Raw genomic sequence first — 22,972 nt, 5'->3', positions numbered from 1 at the left:
AACTCATTTCAAACCATCTATTTATTTATTTTATTTTTCTTAAAAAGAGACAACTTTAACAATACTTATTGTTAAGTTCTGGTCAGCTTATAAACTCTATAAAATATTCTATTTATTTCAGCAGCAATACTGATGGTGCACAAAGGGATTGGATAAAGAATAAGCTGAATGTTAAGGAAGTGGACAAGTTTGAGACATATTTGGGCTTACCTACATTGATAGGACGCTCAAAATACCAAACTTTTGCTTTCCTTAAAGATAGAGTTTGGAAAAAATTACAAGGATGAAAAGACAAAATGCTGTCTAAAGCCGGAAAGGAGGTACTAATAAAGGCGGTGGCACAATCTATTCCAGCCTATACAATGAGAGTTTTTCAATTACCTGTGAAGATTTGCAAGGAACTAAATGCTATGTGTGCAAGGTTTTGGTGTGGACAGATGGGTAATGAGAGGAAGATCTATTGGAAGAGTTGGGATTTGCTTTCTCAACCCAAGAACGAAGGAGCCATGGGGTTTAGAGATATCCGTTGCTTCAATTTGGCAATGCTAGCTAAGCAAGGCTGGAGGTTACTGCAAAAAAAGGATTCATTGCTTTATAGGTGTTTCAAAGCAAAGTATTTTTTGGGGTGCAGCTTTTTGGAGGCAAAGGACAAACCAAACAACTCAAATGTGTGGAAGAGCATAGTGCCAGCTCAACCAATTCTGAAGAAAGGATGTTGTTGGAGGGTGGGAGATGGGTCTGAGATTCGGGTGATGAAGGACAAGTGGATTCTGAACCATTCAACTAATATGGTGCTCCATCCACTGGCGGAAGAGGAGTGGGAGTGGCGTGTGTGCAAACTAATTGATTGGTTGGACAAAACCTGGGATCGTCAATTAATTGAACTGATGTTTCATAGAGTGGATGCAGAAGCTATCAATCAGATACCACTGAGCTGTCGTCATACTCCTAACACAATGTTTTGGCTGCACACAAAAAATGGCGACTTTTTAGTCAAAACAGGGTGTCAAGTGGCTAGACAGCTTAAGAGGGAGGAAGACATGCAGGGTGAGAGCTCTCTGTCAGGGGTGAGCTCTTCGGTGTGGACCAAACTATGGAAACTCCACATCCCAAACAAGATCAAAGTATTCAAATGGCGCGCTTGTCATGACATCTTGCCTACTCGGGATAACTTGGTCCGCAGACATGTAATTGAGGATGGCACTTGTGGGTTATGTACAAGGACAACAGAATTGGCACTTCATGCTTTGTGGGAATGTGGTGTGGCTCAGGGGGTTTGGGTGAGGTGTACAAGAAGGTTACAAAAATGTGCTGGAGGACAGCTTGATGTGTTGTAACTAGCAGAGGAGTTATTGAATAAATTGTCACCGGAAGAGTTCAAATTATTCCTTGTCCAAGCTTGATGTGTTGTAGCGCGAGAGGCGCTACCTAGAGTCCACCACCAGAGAATTGTTCTATGAAGCATTGACGTGGCATTTCGGCCATTGAACCCGCGTCCAACGCGGGGTGCGGCGGGCGACGTCGCTGCCTGCGCATCGGTGTTGTGTCGCTTTTTTTTCTCGGTGCGATACATGCCTATTCACTCCGACGCGGCACTGAGTTTGGCCGACACGCGTGGAATCGGGTCGATTCTCTCCAATTCGGGCCGAATCGGTTCATATCGGCCGCAGCCACCGATATTGGTGTCGAATCGGCCGATTCAGGCCGAAAAAAAAGGTGCGAAACGCACGGTTTGGCCGAAATAAAAAAAGGTGCAAAACACACCATTTGGACAAAAACAATAAAACCCTATACCTCAGACCTCAGTCTGCAGCTCAATCTCAGTTCTCATCTTTAGCTCTCTCTCACTCTTTGGTCTCTGTGCTCCATGCCACGGCTCTCTGCCTCTGCTTTTCATCTCCTCTCTCTCCGTCTCCCCTCCTTGACACAATCTCACTCTCACACTCACACAATCTCACTCACAACCTCACCGACCTGGCAACCCACTCTCAAGTCTCAAGCTCAGGTATCAATCTCAAGCTTTCAATCTTAGTTTTTCATAGCTCTCACATGCTTTGACTATTACTCAATGCTTTGTCACTTGGGTTTGATTTTTTATTTAGTTAATATTTATTACTTATTATGATTTGTGATTGTGAATCTGTGAACTGTGGGTTGTATTTAATTTATGGAATGTTTTAATTTCAAACTTATGGGTTGTATTTAATTTATGAACATTATGTTTTAGTTATTATCTACTATTGCTCTTAAATTTGGTATATGTTTATATAATGTGAAAAAGTATGCTTAGCAATATATTAAAAAAATAAAAATAATTTTAATAATTTTTTAATCGTCGCACCCCGCCGCACCCGAACCCTACTTTTTCAAAAATTGTCGAGTCCCACCTGCACCTACACTCGAATCTGGAAACGCACCCGTGCTTCATAGGAATTGTTTCAAACTCAATTTCGATGCAGCTATATTCAATGACATTAAAGCCTTTGGCTTTGGCGCAGTAATTTGCAATGAGTTGGGGGAAGTGATGGCTGCCATGACGACGAAGGGTCCACTGGTATCTGACAGTGAGAAGGCTGAGGTGCTAGCGTGCTGAAAAGCGTTGGAGTTTGCTCTAGACTCAGGTTTTGTGGAGCTGATTATGGAGGGTGATAATGCAATAGTTATGCAGACAATAGCATGTTCACGGGCTACTCTATCACGTCTGGGTCATTTGTATGGAGATATCCAATGTCTCAGTTTAGGCCTACGAGCTGTGACTATAAGTTGTGTGTGTCGTTCTGCCAATTCTGTGGCTCACTCTTTGGCTAAATTTGCTAGAGAAGTTGAGGATGAGATTGTATGGTTAGAGGAATTCCCCCCACTAGCATTAGAAGCATTGTATTTTGATTCGTTTTAATTGAATGAAGCTGGTTTCACTATCAAAAAAAAAAAAACCTTAGAGCCACTTCAGTCCATTTGGTCCATTTAGCCTAATCCAGTCCCCTTCGGTCTATTTGGTCCATCCATTCGGTCAAATTCGGTTCAATCCAATTTGTTCGCTCCAATTCAGTCCACTTTTTTTCCCCCTTTGATTGTTAGATGTGATCCTATTTTATTACAAATATAGTATATAATGATATAATATTATTCTATTACATAGCATGACTTAGATGATTTGGTGTTTACAGTTATACTTTTTATTCTAAATAATCTTCTTATCATCTTTTATTCTCTCTCATATTCCCTCCTGAAAAAGAAAAAGAAAAAGAAAAAGATATTTTTATGTCTTTCTAGATCTTTAATTCTTTCTTGTAACTCTATTTAAGGTTGATATTTATGTTTTTTAATATCTCTACTTTGGGATGATATGTTTTGGTATTGTGTTTTTTGAGTTTCCCATCATAAGTCCTATCTCTCCCTCTTACTGTTTAATCTTTATTTAAATTAATCCTTACTTCCTTAGTCAATTTGGAAGCGAGAATTTGAGTTTATATCAAAACACAATTTACATGGCTATGTATTTGAAAATGAATATACTAACATGCTTTATATTATACAATTATAAAAGCGACCTTTCGCCTTTAACAAATCACCCATAGTAACCATTTTAAAAGAATGTATTGGTCCAAAAAGCATAATAAAGAAACCATATTATAGTATATGGAATTCAAATCCTCCTACCATCCATTTATTTAAAGACAACCCATATGGCCAGAGTTAAACATGGAAGTTATTATTAAAAAAATTGTGTTTATGGAGAAGATAAAGAAAAAAAAATCTTGCAAATTATTATGAAGATATTTAATTTGAAGCCAATATAAGAAATCAACCCATTGATAGTAAAATATATGAATTCAAAAAGAAATAAATACAACAAGATCAAACTACATTAAACATCAAGATCAAACACGCATGTTTCACAATTGTAGGTGAATCATTGCAACACACACCATTTAGTGGAAAAACCTTACTCCCATTAGATGCCTTTGGGATAAGGGTGAGTGGTTGTCACTTTTTTTCTAGGTGATCCAAAAACTAGATTTTTGAAAAAAAAAAAGTTACACTTTACACTTAAAACATTACACAGGCTAAGTGCCTTGTAACTCAATTGATATTTACTGTTGTTTATAACGAAAATATCCAAGCTTTAAATCCTCTCACCCTTAACTTTCAATGTATTAAAAAAAATATAAGGAGAATGTCTTGTATGCACCATTCATTTTTTTTCTTCTTTATTTTGGATCCTCATCAATAAGTTTTAACCAATGGTTATGAGTGAAGTGTTTGTTTTTTGTGGCTATTTAAGTGGTGTCCTCCACATTGTTTTTTTTTTAGAACTTTGTAAGTTGTTGAGTCAATGGATTGATTGAGCTTTGGATTTTAATTTTCTAGCATATTTTTTGATTGAGTGAACGCCTCATCAACAAGTTCCAACAAATTTATTTACTTCTTGATTCCATTATTTATAGCACAATTGAGGTGGAAAACAAAATTGCAACTCAAGCAATACAAAAGCCTATAGTCTATGTCTACTTTATAAAAAAATTTGACAAAGACCATAGTCTATGTCATTTTGTTTTTCAACGAGAGTCTATGTTAACTTTTTAAGAGAGGGAAAATGATACAAATAATTCGAAATGTTAATAAACTTTTGTGACAATGAATGTAATTGGTGGACATCAGCAATCTAATAAATGAATGTTTGAATTACTTTTCAATGATTGATGACACATCAATTTTATGTAATAAAATTATACTTTGTAGTATCCCTATCTAGCAACAACAAAAATAAGTCCCAAATCATAATGGTTCAAGTATGAGAGCTAGTGTTTTGCTTACCCAAATGAAAATCTCTAAAGCTCCTTCTCTCGGATCCAAATCTCCTTCTCTCTTTCTTTCATCTTTCTAAAGCTCTAAAGTCTCTCTCTTGGATCGTAGATCTGGGAAAATCTCTAAAGCTCTCTCTCGGATCAATGGTTGTGAAGTAGTGGTTGGTCCGGTGGTGGGTGGGGGTGGATCGTTGATGGACTAATCGGTGGTAGTGGTGGTGATTGGTGATTTGATATGTTCATGTGGGTTTCAGATTGTAGGATTGGTTGGTTGGTTGGCCTGATTGGTGATCGTTGATTGGGTTTGTTGTTGGTTTGGGCTTTAGATTGCAAGGTATTTTCTGGGTTTCAATGTTTTGGTTGGCCAGAGTTGTTGGATTTGAGAAGGTGATTGACCAAAAATGCAGAGCACAATAATATGGGTTGGGTTGGGTTTCGGGTTGTTATTGTTGTGTTTATTTCAAATTTCTGGATTTTTTTTTTTTTTGGTGTGGATTTGATGATTTTTCTGGATTTATGGGTTTGATTTGTTGGAGGTTTCGATGGAGGGTAAGGATTTTGAATGAATTTTTGCATGTTTATTTGCTAAGAAAATGCAGTAAAAGAAAAGAAAATATTGATTATTTTAATTTTCTAGGCAACCATACATGTTCTTCACGTTCTTTCACGAAGAACATGTTACTCCGTTCTTCTAAAAATAATGAAAGAAGAAAAGAAAAGAAAACTTAATTGCTATTTTTAATTAGATTGTATTTTATTTTATTTTTTGTTTGTTTGTTTTTTTACTTTTTCATGATTAAAATTAAAATTGAGAAATTTTTTTCTTTTATTTATAATTCATTTATATGTTGACATGGCATTTTAAAATATTTTTTTAATGACCATGTCAAGTCCATAATTAGCCATGTCAGCATCTAACATACCAACAATGCGCTCTATCTGCCACGTCTGATTTTTTGATATTGGGTTGACAACAGTGACCAAAATAGAATCAATTTTATGAAATCAGAGACTGACCTAGTAGCAAAATCAATTTAAGGACCAAATCGAGATCGGCCCAAAATGTAAGGATTAAAAGTGTATTTTTGCCTTTCTTTTTCTTTCTTTATTTTGAACCTTGTTAGTAAGTTCTAAGTTGTGCTTATGAGTGAAGTGTTTGATTTTTGTGGCTATATAAGTCGTGCCCATAATGATTTTCTTTTACTTTGTAAGTTATTGAGTCAATGGATTGATTGAGCTTTGGATTTTCATTTTCTAACATATTTTTTGATTGAGTGAACTCCTAATCATTAAGTTCCAACAAATTTATGTACTTCTTCTTTACATTATTTATAGTACAATTGAGGTGGACACCAAAATTGCAACTCAAGCAATAGTAAATCTTGTAGTCTATATCCATTTTATAAAAAAAAGTTGGCAAAGGCCATAGTCTATGTCAATTTTTTTTTCCAACGGGAGTCTATGTTAACATTTTAAGAGAAGGAAAACGATACAAATAATACAAAATGTTTATAAATTATGATGATAATGAATGTAATTGGTGGACATCAGCACTCTAATAAATGAGTGTTTGAATTTTTATTTTTATTTTTTATTTTTTATACAAGATAGAATTTCTACTCTAACCTAATTTAAGTGTATATGTGTGTGAAACTCCCTCCTGGAGACTTGAACCCTGACCCTTGCCCCTCACACCCCACCACTCTTAAGATAATGGGTAAGATTGATGGGGTGCTTGTGATGTACAACTTTGATTCTACATGAGAAAAAAAGCAAAACTTTTATGCATATAGAAACCACATAGGGCATATATATAGGGTACACCATTGCCTTCTTTGCCACAAAGGTTGCAAGCAAACGTGATCCACTTCCAAAGGATGATCAATGGGTGGTTGTGAACTTCAGCTTCCATGGTGGGTGGTAAAGCAGCACGTTTATTTTGAAGGTTAAAGTCGTAACAACAACAACGATAAGTGCATTTGGAACAATTTTTTGTTGAATATTTTGCATTTGATATATCCTTTGTCTCGTAAAATGCAATTTTTCAAAGAGAGTAAGAGGATGTTTTGTGCGCAAGATTTAAAGGTAGTTCTGCACATGATTTATGATGATAGCATCCTTTGCATTCTACACACTATTGCCTTCTTTGCCACAAAGGTTGCAAGTGAACGTGATCCACTTCCAAAGGACGTTCAATGGGTGGCTGTGAACTTCAACTTCCATGGTGAGTGATAAAGAAGCACATTCATTTTGAAGGTTAAAGTCGTAATAAGAACAATGATAAGTGCATCCAAAACAAATTGTTTTTGCTTCATATTTTGCATTTGCTATATCCTTTGTCCTCTTTAAATGCGATTTTTCAAAGAGAGTAAGAGGATGTTTTTGTGCACTAGGGATATTGCAATTCGAAGGTAGTTCCGCACATGATTTATGATGATAGCATCCTTTGCATTCTACACACCTGGACCTGGGACCCAAAACTAGTTCTAAGCACCCATAACAAAGACATTTCTTGGTGTTTCCAATAGAAACATTCGGGGTACAAATCTCCTTTCCTCCAACCATCGAACAAAGCAATCCTATTCCCTTGGCTTTATTGAAATCCAATGGATACTCTTGTCTATAATGTTGAAGCTCCATCTCTATCCCATGCACAAACAATATAATATCGAATACATTTAAAAAAAAAAAAAAGAGTTAGGTGGTACCTTGAATGCAAATATAGATCATTAAGGAAAAATTATGGAGTTTGACAAATACCTCTATAGATGATCAAGGTATATCTAGTTAGCGCAACTGGTAAAGTCTCTGATGGTTGAATAAGAGATCTGGGGTTTAATTTTTGCTTACACCAAAAATTAATTGGTGTTTTGGTCTGATGATAAAGAGCACAATCTTTAAAAGCGGACGCCATAAGTTGAAAATCTAAAAAAAAGAAAAAAAATTAAGATGGTGTCATTATTTAAATTTTGCTAAAATGAAATCGTTTGCCTCCAATCACGGTAATGTCTCCAATTATTATCTTTGGTGCTAGCCAATTTGGAGAAAGAGACAAATATCAGGATTCAATAGCCAATAATTTTTCCCAGCAATTTCTTAAATATATGCTAAGTTAACATCATCAAGCGAAATTTTAGAAAAAGGAGAAAAAGTATAAGAGAGAAAATAAGGCTTGCCAAGCAACCTTGAGTCATATGCTTCTCTATCTAATAGGTCATGTTTTCTTTTTCTATATACGTTTTCTTTCACTGACAAGAAAAAGAGGATATGTGTGTATTTATCAAATAAATAAATAAATAAAAGAGGGGGAAAAATAGTATTTGAAGATTGTAGGGAAATGAGTTTTTCTGAAAACCTTGATTAAAATGTTACTACTATTACATTTTCCTATACGATATTCTTATTAGCTTTACATTTTCATTTATTGACAGGGTTTTTAGCATTTTTAGTGACTTTTTCATGATAAATGATTTTTAGAAACCCATTAACTTTAGGGAATTATACTTTTTCCTTGATATTTTTAAAATTCATTAACAAATTTTGATGCCTTGCCTTCAACAAGTATACATTTTTTTCAAATAATATACAAATTTTCAAATAAGTTCTCCATTATAGAGTTTATCTACAATTTTTGTGTTCCAATTTGTTTAAGCTAGGTGCTATATATCCTAATTTCAAATCTTGGTTATAGATAGAAAATCATTGGAGAATAATAAATACCTTAATAGATTAAAATATATCTAATATGGTGCTACAATTCAAATTACATGCACTAAGTCATCATTTCATCTAGCTGTTACGAGTTATAACAGCTCAAGTGTTAGCCGATTTGGCGTGCAAAAGTGAGAGTTAAACACTGATTAATAATACTTAATAAATAGAAAAACCAAACACATGTAAACAAAATAGCAAAAATATGCATCAATACTTACAGAAATAGAAATCCAGTCTGGTTTCAAAACACCCTTAGAAACCTTCAAGTTAGCCTCCACTTCATTTTTGTCATAGCTAAGTTTATGTGGTGGAGCTCATCTATTAGTTCAACTATATATAGGACTAAAGGGTGTTGCTTTTTGAGGAGGAATCATGTTCTTCACTGTTTCATGAAATTCAAATTATGCTATCATGCCCAGAATAATAACCTTCTCAGTTACAAAAGAAACAAAAAAGATAAAGAAAAAAGAGAAACAAGTAAGTACGATATTTATGTTTATCAACCTTGATTTATGAGAAGTGTAATATTCACAATATTTTCACAACAAATTATAAGTTGTAAGTTGTTATTGATTCTAATTTGAATTCACAACTTAAATTAGTTTGTTGTCTACAACCAATAACAACCTGTCACTTATGATTTGTTGTGAAAGTATTGTGAAAATATTGTGGACATAGTATATCTCTCGATTTATTTTCTTTTTCTTGTTTCTTTATCTTTTTTTTTTTATAATCTTTTATCCATGTCCATATGTCTTACAAACATTTCATTTCTTTTTTCTGAAATGTTCATACTAACATTTTGCTTATTCATTCATTTAATTATGATTACTATAGTCTTATTTGCTCCAAATAAAAATTTATGATAACAACAATACTCCAATTTAATAATAAAAACTTCTAATACTCTAATTTTTAAATGAATCTATCCAAACAAGGAAAACAAATTTAAGTTGTTATGTTTGAAATTACCATACATGATGTCTTGCTTTTAGCCTTTTTCCCTTTCGGCAAAGTGAAAGGCTAGTCTCTTGTGCTACTCAGAAACTATTCTTCACTTGGAAATTCGAGTTTCCTCGCTTTATCTTGTAGTTTGTTACTTTTCTATATTAAAGCTGAAACTCTCTTGCTTTATCTTATAGTTTATTGCTTTTCTATATTAAAGCTGAAATTCTCTTGCTTTTATTTCTCACCAACCGGCAAGGCATATTTTCTTTTGTGCAAGGGAAGGATGTCTGCTGCTATATATTTGTGTGCTGTAACCAAAAATAAAACCTTTACTCATAAAATATATGTAGTAGTGTGAGTAAGGATCATTTCCACGGAGATTATCTAGCGTAGTTTTATGCTACGCAAACAAGGAGGGGGTGTTTGAGTATAATGAAAACAATTTTAAGAAAAACAACAACTAAGGAACAATTCAAATTAAGTATCGAATTCAATAAAAAAAACAAACCTTGGTTTAAGTCAACATCTACTATCGGAATTTTACAACTGATCATCGATGCAAGTATATATCAATTCACACTTTGAATATTCACCGTTGGAACTATTTTTCTATTTATCCTTAGTCGCAGTTAATTAGAAAACAAGCGACCTAATAGGTTTTTCTTTACTTTTTATATATTAGTGTTGAGATCTCTAAAAGGTTCAGCAGAAATTGGGCTTGTCCAGACACAAAATGAATGTGATTGAGGAGTACTTGGGCCAGCAAGTAGGCATACACACAAACCCCATGGAGCCCAAGACGACATGGGCCCAATAGATACGCAATCATAGTGTTGAATAAAGAACCCATAAAGCCTATTTGTGTGTTGAACTTGGCCCAAGCTCAAGAAAAGTTCAAAATCAAACCAAAGGAAAGGAGGAATGGTCTTGATGGATGAGGAATATGAGTTTTTGCTGATATGTCATCTCCATTTCTAGCCATGGGTAAAGCTTGGGGGCATCCAAGCCAAGGAAGCCAGCTTGCATCAACCTCGGTGTGTGCTTTTTTAATGATTTGCAATTGACTTTACTCGCCTTCTTTCTTTTAGCCATAGCAATTAGCATTTAATGCCTATCACCTTTTGTCTTCCTAAGACAAGTTGCTTTGATTTACCAACCTATAAGAAAGACAAACCAATTCTAATGGCAAATCTACACCTCTTTTTTTCATGAAATTATTAATTTTTCAATTATTAGTTTTTTCTCTTCTTACAAGAGGTATGGACACTATCATGAGTTTCAAACAGAATTCCGCACTTGTTGGGAGAGGAAAGAGAATTACTCTCTTGGCCAAACTTTATTTCTAAAATCGTGCAAAAGGATGCATTAGCCCTTGAAGATGGTACACACTCTCTACCCTATGCAAATCAAGTTATAAAATGGGGAGAAAACCACACCAAAAATCATGAAGATTCAACATACCCAATAGATTATAAATCCACCATTTTACCATTACTCTCTCTCTCTCTCTTTCTCATCACTTAGACAAAAACTCAAAAGTGTCTTTCACAAAACATCAATAGCATGCACCTATTACTCATATCATTGCAAGGTTTGCAACTACCTTCAAAATTTTTCTACGATTGAATTTTAATTATCCTCATACTTGGAATAAATGAATTTTCGCAAAACAAGACAAATCCTTACTATTGAACAAGGAAAACTCAACATGAAACTTTCTCATTATTATTATTAGTATTAACTAATATGGGGTTTTATCCTTGAAAATTGCATCATGTGTGTAGAATAGGCCTAAAATGCATTAGAAGCAACTTAACAAAGCTTATTTAGCTAAGAGTTCTGAGTTTGACTCCTTTCTTTATACCTAGATCTATATGCGAGCTAATTCTTGTAACACATGACCAAGTCAAAGAAAAGGACCCCATATTAATTTGGCTTGCTTAAATTGTGAGGAGAGAGAGAGAGAGAGAGAGAGGGGAACTTAGTGTGATTTGCTATGCTTCGCTAGCGCCTATCAGCGGATTAGAGGAGAAAAAGGGCAGCTAGTGGGATTGGCAGCCCTTAAAGCGCTAACGAGCACGAAAATGGATGTACTAACATGTCTTATATTAAACAATTATATAAACAATCTTTCGCCTTTATCAAATCACCCATAGTAAACTTTTGAAAAGAATGTATTGGTCCAAAAAGCATAATAAAGAAAAAAGCATAGTTTTGGAATTCAAATCCTCCTACCACCATCCATTTATTTAAAGACAACCCATGTGGCTAAAGTTAAACATGTCAGTTACTATGAAAAAAATTGTGTTTATGGAGAAGGTACCTTAAAGAAAAAAAAAATCATGCAAATTATGAAGGAGATATTTAATTTGAGGCCAATATAACAAAATCAACTTAGTAAAATATATGAATTCGAAAAGGAATAAATACACGAAGATCAAATTACATTGAATATCAAGATCAAGCATGCATGTTTCATAATTGTAGGTGAAGTCATCGCAACACACACCATAGGCATTACATGGAAAAACCTTACAGCCATTAGATGCCTTTGGGCTGAAGGTGAGTGGGTGTCACTTTTTTTCTAGGTAATTCAACACAAGATTTTTGAAAAAAGAAGTTACACTTTACACATTACACGGTCTAAGTGTCTTGTACCTTTAATAATATCTCATGTTATTTCTAATGTAGATATCCAAGGTTTAAATCCTCTCAATCTCAACAATCAATGTAAAAAAAAAAAAAAAATGTAGGGAGAATGTCACCATTCTTTTTTTTTCCCCTTTATTTTGAACCTCGTTAGTAAGTTCTAAGTTATGCTTATGAGTGAAGTGTTTGAATTTTTGGGGCTATTTAATTCGTGTCCACATTGATTTTTTTTTTTTACTTTGTAAGTTGTTGAGTCAAATGGATTGATTGGGCTTTGGATTGTCATTTTCTAACATATTTTTTGATTGAGTGAACTCCTCATCATTAAGTTCCAACAAATTTATGTACTTCTTGTTTCCATTATTTATAGCACAGTTGAGGTGGACAACAAAATTGCAACTTAAGCAATAGTAAAGCCTGTCGTCTATGTCCATTTTATAAAAAAAGTTGATAACAGGCCATAGTCTATGTGATTTTTTTTTTTTTTTTTTTCAACGGGAGTCTATGTTAACTTTTTAAGGAAGGGAAATAATACAAATAATACAAAATGTTTATAAACTAATATGAAATGAATGTAATTGGTGCACATCAACAATTTAATAAATGAATGCTTGAATTACTTTTCAATAATGGATGACACATCAATTTAATATAATAAAATTTGTAGTATTCCTATCTAGCATCACTCTTAAGAGAATGGGCAAGATTGAGGGGGTGCTTGTGATGTACAACTTTGATTCTATATGAGAAAGAAGCCAAATTTTTATGTACAGAAACCACATAGGGCATATATTTAGGGTACACCATTGCCTTCATTGCCACAAAGGTTGCAAGTGAACGTGATCTACTTCCAAAGGATGATCAATGGGTGGTTGTGAACTTCAGCTTCCATGGTGGGTGGTAAAGAAGCACATTTATTTTGAAGGTTAAAGTCATAACAAGAACAACATTAAGTGCATCCGAAACAATTTTTTTTTTTTGCATATTTTGCATTTGCTATATCCTTTGTCCTCATAAAATGTGATTTTTCAAAGAGAATAAGAGGATGTTTTGTATGCAAGGGATATTGCAATTCAAAGGTAGTTCCACACACGATTTATGATGCTAGCATCCTTTGCATTCTACACACCTGGACCTTGGACCCAAAAATGGTTCTAAGCACCCATAACAAAGAAATGCTAGAGTCTTGTAGCTTAATTGACATTTCGTGGTGTTTCCAACAGAGACATCCTGAGTACAAATCCCCCTTCCTCCTACCATTGAACAAAGTAATCCTATTCCCTCGGCTTCATTGAAATCCAATGGATGCTCATGTCTATAATGTTGAAGCTCCATCTCTATCTCATGCGCAAATAGTATAATATCCAATACGTTTTTTTTTTTTTTAAAAATAAAAATAAAATAGAGTTAGGTGGTACCTTGAATCCAAATATAGATCATTAAGGAAAAAGGAAAAATTATGGAGTTCAAAAAATACCTCTATAGATGATCAACATATATTTAATTAACTCAACTGGTAAAGTCTCTGATGGTTGAATAAGATATCTAGGGTTCAATTCCTGCTTATACCAAAAACCGATTGGTGTTTTAGTCTGATGATAAAGAGCACAATCATAAAAAGCAAACGCCATAGGTTGAAACTCTATATAAAAAAAATAATTAATTAAGACAGTATCGTAATCTGCTAAAAAAAGTCCTTTGCCTCCAACCACGGTAATGTCTCCAATTATTATCTTTGGTGCTAGCCAATTTGGAGAGAGAGAGAGAGAGAGACTAATCAAATATCAGTATTCAAATAGCCAAGAATTTTTCCCAGCAATTTCATAAATATATATATACACACACACACTAAGTTAACATCCTCAAATGAAAATTTAGAATAGGAGAAAAAGTATAAGAGAGAAAATAAGTTTTGCCAACCAAGCTAGAGTCATATGCTTCTCTATTTGATAGGTCATGTTTTCTTTTTTCTGTGTACGTTTACTTTCACTGATAGGAAAAAGAGGGAAAAAATAGTATTTGAAGATTGTAGGGAAATGAGTTTTGAAAAAAAACTTTGATTAAGATGTTACAACTAATACCTTTTCCTCTTCGATATTCTTATTAACTATACATTTTTTTACCACCGCACATTTTTGGTGTGTTGGTCATTCCACAAGTATAAATGCTTGTGGGGTGTGGGGGTAAGGACCAGGGTTCAAGCTTCCAGGAGAAAACTTCACACACATATACACTTAGATTAGGTTAGAGTAGAATTTCTATCTTGTATTAAAAATAAAAAAAAAACTTTACATTTTTCATTTATTGATAAGATTTTTAGCATTTCTAGTGATTTTTTCATGATAAATGATTTTTAGAAACCCATAAACTTTAAGGAACTATACCTACTACTGCGCACTCTTGGTGCGGTGGTCACTCTATAAATATAAATGCTTGTAGAGTGTGGGAGGTAAGGATCATGGTTCAAGTCTCTAGGAGAGAGCTTCACACACATATTCATTTAGATTAAGTTAGAGTAGAAATTCTATCTTATATATAAAAAAATTAAAAAAAATGAAATATACTTTTTCCTTGATATTTTAAAAATTCGTTAACAAATTTTGATGCCTTCAACAAGCGTACAATTTTTTCAAATTATATATATATATATATATATATATATATATATATATATATAAATATATATATAAAAGTTCTCCATTATAGAGTTTATCAACAATTTTGTGTTCCAATTTGTTTAAGCTAGGTGTTATATATCCAAATTTCAAATCTTGATTTTAGATAGAAAATCATTGGAGAATAATAGATAACTTAATAGATTAGAATATATCTAATATGGTGCTACAACTCAAACTACGTGCACTAAGTCCTCATTTCATCTAGCTGTTACCAGTTATAGGTTATAACAGCTCAAGTGTTAGCCGATTTGGTGTGCAAAAGTGAGTGTTAAACACTGATTAATAATACTTAATAAATAGAAAACCAAACACATGTAAACAAAGTAGCAAAAATATGCATCAATACTTACGGAAATAGGAATCCAATCTGGTTTCAAAACACCCTTAGAAACCTTCAAGTTAGCCTCAACTTCATTTTTGTCATAGCTAAGTTTATGTGGTGGAGCTCATCTATTAATTCAACTATATATAGGACTAAAGGGTATTGCTTTTTGACGAGGAATCATGTTTTTCATTGTTTCATCAAATTCAAATTATGCTATCATGCCCAAAAAATAACATTCTCAGTGACAAAAGAAATAAAATAAATAAAGAAAAAAGAGAAGCAAATAGGCAGGACATTTATGTTTGTTACCTGTCGACTTTGATTTATGTACTTCTTTTCTCTCCTCTTTTATCTTTACTTATAATCTTTTGTCCATGTCCATATGTCTTACAAACATTTCATTTCATTTTTCTGAAATGTTCATACTGAACATTTTGTTTTCTCATTCATTTAATTATGACTACTATAATACTATTTGCTCCAAAAAAAAAATTATGATTACAACAATACTCCAATTTAATAATAAAAACTTCTAATACTCTAATTTTTAAACGAATCTATCCCAACAAGGAAAATAAATTTAAGTCGTTATGTTTGAAATTCCCATACATGATGTCTTGCTTTTAGCCTTTTATTGCTTTTCTATATTAAAGCTGAAATTCCTTGCTTTTATTTTCTCCTCAATCGGCATATTTTCTTTTGTGCAAGGGGAAGATGTCTGATGCTATATATTCTTTACTTGGCACTTGAGGTTTGGAATTTTGAATTCAACTAAATTGTAATTTCATGTTTGCTTTTGAGTTTGACTCTATTATACTAGGATTATGTCGTAATATACACTCAAATTAATATCATATTTAAATTAAGAAAAATATTTCAAAATATAATTATTAAGAATAAAAAACATAAATTACTTTCAAGTTACATGGCAAAAAGCATATTGTATTCAAATAAAATCAAATTTTTCTTCAACCAAAAATTATATATAATATATGATAAAATAAATAATGAAGTTCAATTAATAATTTAATAAGAGTTTAACTTATCAGTGGTACATTGGTAAAGTTCACCAAGAATTAACTATTCTTTTGAAAATATTAAGTATTTTAACAAACACACACATGGGGAGAGGAGAGAGGATCTTAAAGAAATTGACAGTGATGAATATTCAAAAGAGCCTAACTATTGGATACACTTTAAACCTCTTTAATTCACACTTATTTTCCGATGTGAGATTAATTCACTGTTTTTTCTTTTAAGAATACTAAGTATATTAGCGCACGCACACACATTAGGAGAGTAGTGAAAGTCTTAAAGAAACTGACTAAGAATTAACTATTCTTGTTCAGAATTATTACTATTATTATTATTATTATTTTGTGAAATATAGAGCGACAAATGTTTTTTTGTTCCTTTTTATATATTAGTATTAAGTTCTCTAAAAGGTTCAGCAATTGGGCTTGTCCAGACCCAATATGAATGTGACTGAAGTGTACTTAGGCTAGCAAGTGGACATACACACAAACCCAATGGAGCTCAAGACGACATGGGCCCAATAAATAGGCAATCACATTATTGAATAAAGAACCCATAAAACCGATTGTTGTGTTGAACTTGGCCCAAGCTCAAGAAAAGTTCAAAACCAAACCAAAGGAGGAATGGTCTTGATGGATGAGGAATATGAGTTTTTACATATATGTCATCTCCATTTCTAGCCATGGGTAAGGTTGGGGCCATCCAAGCCAAGGATGGCAGATTGCATCAGCCTTGGTTCAACTGAATTTACTCTCCCTCTTTCTTTTAGCCAAAGTAACAAGCATTTAATGCACAATAACCCAGTATCTTGTCAAAACAAGTCGCCTTGATTTACCGATTCATAAAAAAGGCAAATTCTAATAGCAAGTTTAACCCTCTTTTTCTCAAGAAATTATTAGTCATCTCTCCTATCATAGGAGGTGTGGACTTCACCATGGGTCTCACACAGGAGTCCACACTTATTGTGAGAAGAGGGAGGACTCCTCCCATAGGAGTGAATAATCTTTTCTCTATGAATAAAATGAAATCATTTGTCTAAACATTATTTCCAAAATAGTGTAAGAGGAGGCATTGGTCTTTGAAGACGGTGCATACTCTCTACCTTATGCAAATCAAGCCATAAAATGGGGAGAAGCCTACACCAAAAATCACGAAGATTCAACTTACCCAATAGATTATAGATCCACCATTTTACCATTACTCTCTCTTTCTCATCAATTATACAACAACTCAAAGTGTCTTATAACAAAACATTAGTAGCATGCACCTTTACTGATATCATTGTAAGGTCTACAACTACCTACGAGATTTTCCTACGATTAAATTCTAATCATATTTAGAATAAATGAATTTCCGCAGAATAATGCAAATTCTTACTATTGAATGAGGTAGATTTTCATCATTCAACATGAAACTTTCTCCTTATTATAATAATAATTATTATTATTAGTATTCACTAATATGGGTTTTTATCCTTGAAAATTGCATCATGTGTGTAGACTAGGCCTAAAATTCATTAGAAGCAACTTAACAAAGCCTATTTAGCTAAGAGTTCTAACTTTGACTCCTTTCTTTAAACCTGGATCCATAAAGCGAGCTAATTCTTATAACACATGACCAAGTCAAAGAAAAGGACCCCATATTATGGCTTGCTTAATTTGTAAGTTTTGAGAGGGAAGATAGAGAGAGAAAGAAAGAGGCTTATGGTGTAAGTATTAATTTTACTCTTTTTTTTTTTTTTCCTATTTTCAAACATACCCAAAATCACAAAACGCTTTTGGATTCATTATTTACTCATAAACCCACTCAAATACACAGTGAAATTAATATCAACAACATTGAAAAAGAAAAAGGTAAAAGTAAAATTTAGACAGACCCCCCACCCCAAAAACATTCTTCAAAGCTTAGACATTAAGCAAGCAAACAAGTCAATACAGATTGACACGCGTACGACACGTATCAAAACCGACGCGCCACGACATACTCTATTAGTTCTATCAAAGTGAAGAAGAAAAAAGATAACGGAGAATCCAATCCAATCCAATACGTTCCGTTCGGTTCTGTTCGGTTAGTCCAAAAAAGCGAAACCTTGAAATAAGAGTTCAGTTTCAGTCCAATTCCATTCGACTCAACTCGCTTTTTTTACATTTCTTACAAAACAGTTTTTGTCTTTCTCCGGTTTCTCTTCAAAGGGTCTCTTTATTATTATCTAGAGTCGAATCGAATGGCAACTCTGGGAGGCGTGCACGATTCTCAACAAGGAGGTTCTGCTCAGAACAGCGTCGAGATCGAAGGCCTCGCTCGTTTCGCTGTCGAACAACACAACAAGAAAGAGGTCTGTGTTTTTTTTTTTTTTTTTTTTAAATTAAGGTTTTTGTTTTAAGGTTGTTTTGCTCAATTGTTTTTTTTTTTTTGTTTTTGTTTTTGTTTTTTTTGTTTTTACAACTTCCCAATACGATGATGCATATTCTGCTGATAAAACTGTATTCTTAGCAGTAAAACATTTCTGGGAGTTAATGGGTTTTTCAAGTTACGCCTTTTTTTTTTTTTAACACCTGGATGTGTGTTTTGACTACCCAATGTTAAAATTTACATTTCTATTTAAGAATAATTACTGGAGATCAATAGCTATCTCTCATATTTATATACAAATTTTACTATAAACTATATATTAAAAAAATAATAATTAAAGAAGAACTTTTTATTTTCTAGCAAGAGTGTTCAGAAACTATTCGAGTACCTGACTATTACACATTAGGTAATTACAGGGATGAATCATTTGGCGGTGGCCGTAAGTGGTTCTAGCTATAGGTTTTTTTTTTTTTTTTTTTTTTTTTAACGATAGAATTTTCCTCTAGCTTAATCTAAGAATATATGCGTGTGAGTGAGGAGACTTGACAAGCATTTATACTTGTGGAGTGACTGCGGTGCGCGGTGGTAGCTATAAGTTTTGAAACCAAGACCTCGTGGATCTTAGAAGCGATAGGAATCATTAGGCCAACCTTTTGGAGTTGCACAAAGAGGACGTATCAATTCAACGGTTGAATTTTTAAAATATTAATCTTATAAAAAGTTAGTAAGCTTATAAAAAAGTTATTAAGCGGTTTGACTTTTTTTTTTGGGGCCGTAGTGGCCAGTGGGGTGTATATTTCTCCATTTAGTTGACTGCTGTGGGGTGTATATTCTCCATTTAGTTGACTGTAGAGTTAATTAAAACACAGGTCGTTGTTGTGATACTCGGAACAAGTGACCAAGAGAGTGAAATAATGGTAAACTTACATTACATGTAGCTTATATATACATACATGTGTGTATTTGTTGATAAGTGTAAAATACGAGGAATGATTTGGAGCCATGTAAGTTGTAACTCATTGGCATATCATGTTCTCCTTCGTTAGGAGTACAGGAGAACTGGGATTCAAACCGCCCTCCCCATTATGGTAACTATCAAAAAAAAAAATTCCCATTACTATGGAATAGAATAGAAAGGCAGAATGAATACACGTGGCTGACTGTGACGCCTCTATTGAGAGTTCATAGCTGACCCCAAAAGTTTTAGGACTAAGGCTTGGTGGTGGTTGTTGCATATGTCTGTATTGGTCTCTGAAATTTGGTCTTTGATTTCATCCTTCGAATTAGGAAGATGAATTTTGCTCTTGAAAAATTAAAAGGTATTAGTTTCATCCTGTTGTCGATTTGGCATTAATGTTGTTCTAGGTGAAATAAGCTTTCTAATGTGATTCACCTAATGATGCCGCTTAATAGTCTCATTAGAAGTTAAGATTTGTTGTGGTAAGGTAGTATAAAGTTAAAACTTAAGCCAGGTTTTCCTCTACGAAATAACTGGTAAATACCGGCTCTCGGCATTATGGTAACTCCGATTAATCACGAAGGCAAGATCTTTATACATGCTTCTCAATTTTCTTGGGGGTAAGCTTAAAGCAAAGAAGGGTTTTTTTTTTTTAAAAAAAAAAAAATTATTAGAGGGGGATGATCAAAATATTACGGTAGCAAATCTAATTAGCTTATTTTGTTTTCAAAGAAAGAGGGGGGTGGGGCAGGAGAGCAAAAACCAAGATTGGCTGGCCTTTTTCAACTTTTGAAACAATTAAAAATCTCATTTTCTGCATTTCTACTATCATTTGCAGACTGCTGATTAAGATTTACGGGGACTTTGCAAGAATGATATCCAAATAAATGCTTTTTAGTGATGGTGTTTTCCATAGCTGCCATCAAGGCCCTTAATTATCCTCTTATGCCACTTTAGTCCTTAATTTCTGTGTTTTCATGGACTTCTGTTTGATCTGTTTAACTATAATTTGTCTGTACTTTTAATCTTCATCTCAATGAAATGAACATCATTTTATATTTTATTGACCAAGTTGAGAACTATTGCAGAATGCCCTGCTTGAGTTTGCAAGGGTCATAAAGGCTCAAGAACAGGTAGTTGCTGGGACAATGCATCATTTTACTATTGAAGCTATTGATGCGGGTAAGAAGAAGCTATATGAAGCCAAGGTTTGGGTGAAGCCCTGGTTGAACTTTAAAGAATTGCAGGAGTTCAAGCATGCTGGTGATTCACCGTCATTTACCCCTTCAGATCTTGGGGTTAAAAGAGGTGGCTAACATTCTTTTAGTCAAGCTCCCATTATTTTGGTTTGCAATTTAAACGGCACATGGCTGTGTGGTTCCTTAAGTACTAAATTTTGTTACAATTTTTTTTCCAGTCTGGCAGTTTTATGTATTGATTTTATATATAATATATATGGATGACATTGTGTGAAACCTATCCCTAATTTTTCCCTCCTAATCCGCTTTCTTCTCTCACTAATCAGATGCGGGTGGAGGGTCACTTTGTCAAGTGTGTGGTAAATATGTATGTCTAGACTTATTGCTGTGTTTCTAATTTGATATCTTTCCTGGCACGTTTCTGGATAAGTGTAATGAGAGTCAGCTGATACTGCTAAGGCTGAAGGTGTTGCAACTTGTAAGAAGCCAAGAATGATCTGAAACCCAAAAATGATGTTTCTTGAGGTGCTAAGACAAGAGTTCTTGGTTAATGTTTTCTTACAGAGGCTTTACATTGGGTGCCATGATAAAATGAAATTTAAGTAGCCAAAATCTTAACTAGCCATCATTAGGATTCTTTGATGTTGTATCCTTTTGACCTGCCTATTCTGATTTAGATTTTATTGGTAGTGAAGTTTATATTAGTCAATGAAAAAATAACATTGTAGTGATAATTGCCTGTATTTTTGTAATCAGATGGCCATGGCGCAGGATGGCAAGCAGTGCCAACACATGACCCCTCAGTTCAAGATGCAGCAAATCATGCTGTCAAGACCATCCAGCAGAGGTCTAACTCATTGTTCCCTTATGAACTGCAAGAGGTCATTCATGCAAAGGCAGAGGTCAGTTAAATGCTCTTTTTTTTTTTTTTATCTAATAACTGTGAACTGGTCTCTGGATTCAACAGTGCACTGAATTTACTCCAATTGTATTTTATTTTGCATTTGAAATCTAATTACAATGTATCATTTTCAGGATATATCTATATATTCAAGTGATTTGCATTTTCATAATTGTTTGTTTATAAAAACTTAATATGTATAGCCTTTTTAATTTGGTAAAGAACGAGGGCAAACTGGTGCATTTCTTAATTCCAGTTGATATCTTATTCATTATTTTCGGTATTAATGTATTATAGTGCATGAAACAGAAAGCTGACATTTCATTTCTTTTAGCATCTTTAGTGAAAGTGATTATTACCATAATAGTTGGTACATTTGTTGCTTTGAGTAATTACGGGTAACTGGCCTTCATATATGGTTGTAGATAATTATAACTACTTAAAGTTGCATGTAATTACCTTTGCCTAGTACATGATAAATGCATAGCATTTTAATCCTATCTGTGAGGGAAAAAAGGAATAGGAAAGAAGAACAGAAGTAGAAAATGATACTGGCTGTTCAAAGCAAAATGATAATGTCACATATAAAATTCTTCAGATGGTGTTTAAAGATGTTCCAGCTTGATATTTATTAACAAATTGCATTGTCTGAAAAACAGGTGATAGATGAATCTTCCAAGTTTGACATGCTTCTAAAGGTGAAGAGGGGAAGCAAAGAAGAGAAGTTTAAAGTGGAGGTACATAAGAATAATGAAGGGAGCTTCCACTTGAATCAGATGCAGCCTCACGAGTCCTAATTCCATATGCTAACCTCACCAAATCTGTATGGTCTGGGTGTGTTTTATATAACACTTTGGGCTCGTAAATTTCTGTTTATGTGTTGATTTTAAAGTGTTGCTTATCAGCCCAAAGAACTTATAAAAATGTATGGCTTTTTTTTTTAATATAAATAAATTAAAAGAATGTTTGGTTCTAAAAATATATATGTATGCATGGTGATGTTAAGGCTCTTATAATATGTACTTTGTTGTTCTCACTATCAAGGTTTGTGATGTGTATTTATAATGGACCACGTTGGATATGATTTTGGGTTTTGGCCTTGGCCTGTTGTGGTGTTGAAGCTGTGTTTGGATGGCTGAATGGTTTTCAGTGTTGATGAGGGAGATTTGGTTCCTGGGTTAGCTTGTTAGGGAAGTGAGTGAGGAGAAAAGAGAGGCCCTCTGTTTATTGTTCACATTTTGTTTTCCAAATTTTGTAGCTGGGGATATCTTGAAGGGTATTATGAGGTGAGGGGATGGTTTGTACATTGTAGGGCTTGTTGGACCCAATGTGGCTCACTCTCATTTTATGCATCGACTTATTTTTCAAGAGTTTGCCAGGATCAACATTTTATATTGAACTTTTG

The 22,972-nt window shown here is 33.7% G+C and overlaps 1 protein-coding gene and 1 long non-coding RNA gene across 3 annotated transcripts; one reads left to right on the top strand and one right to left on the bottom strand.

The window, feature by feature from the left end:
* Positions 1 to 6,296: 6,296 nt before the first annotated feature.
* Positions 6,297 to 8,825, bottom strand: LOC142615223 (uncharacterized). Of its 2 annotated transcripts, XR_012840697.1 has the most exons (3): positions 8,741 to 8,825; positions 7,569 to 7,733; positions 6,297 to 7,450 (listed from the first exon to the last, which is right to left on the bottom strand). It is a non-coding gene; the product is annotated as an uncharacterized LOC142615223 (long non-coding RNA). The 2 variants fall into 2 exon arrangements; XR_012840696.1 differs by having other exon boundaries at positions 6,297 to 7,733.
* Positions 8,826 to 18,087: 9,262 nt separating this feature from the next.
* Positions 18,088 to 22,546, top strand: LOC142617251 (cysteine proteinase inhibitor 12). The gene is made up of 4 exons (XM_075790029.1): positions 18,088 to 18,492; positions 20,556 to 20,775; positions 21,423 to 21,568; positions 22,227 to 22,546. Exons 1-4 carry the CDS (start codon positions 18,382 to 18,384, stop codon positions 22,362 to 22,364), a joined length of 615 nt encoding a protein of 204 aa, XP_075646144.1. The 5' UTR covers positions 18,088 to 18,381; the 3' UTR covers positions 22,365 to 22,546.
* The last annotated feature ends 426 nt before the right edge of the window (positions 22,547 to 22,972 follow it).

Source organism: Castanea sativa, chromosome 11 (genome assembly GCF_040712315.1).
Source record: "Castanea sativa cultivar Marrone di Chiusa Pesio chromosome 11, ASM4071231v1".
In the NCBI taxonomy this organism is placed as follows: Eukaryota; Viridiplantae; Streptophyta; class Magnoliopsida; order Fagales; family Fagaceae; genus Castanea; species Castanea sativa.
This window is presented reverse-complemented; position numbering and strand designations above follow the sequence as displayed.

Coding starts and splice junctions, on each gene's coding strand:
- LOC142617251 (XM_075790029.1), top strand. CDS start 18,382: ATGGCAACTCTGGGAGGCGTGCACGATTCTCAACAAGGAGGTTCTGCT. Junction 20,776..21,422: donor AGATCTTGGGGTTAAAAGAG/GTGGCTAACATT, acceptor TTTTGTAATCAG/ATGGCCATGGCGCAGGATGG. Junction 21,569..22,226: donor TCATTCATGCAAAGGCAGAG/GTCAGTTAAATG, acceptor TCTGAAAAACAG/GTGATAGATGAATCTTCCAA.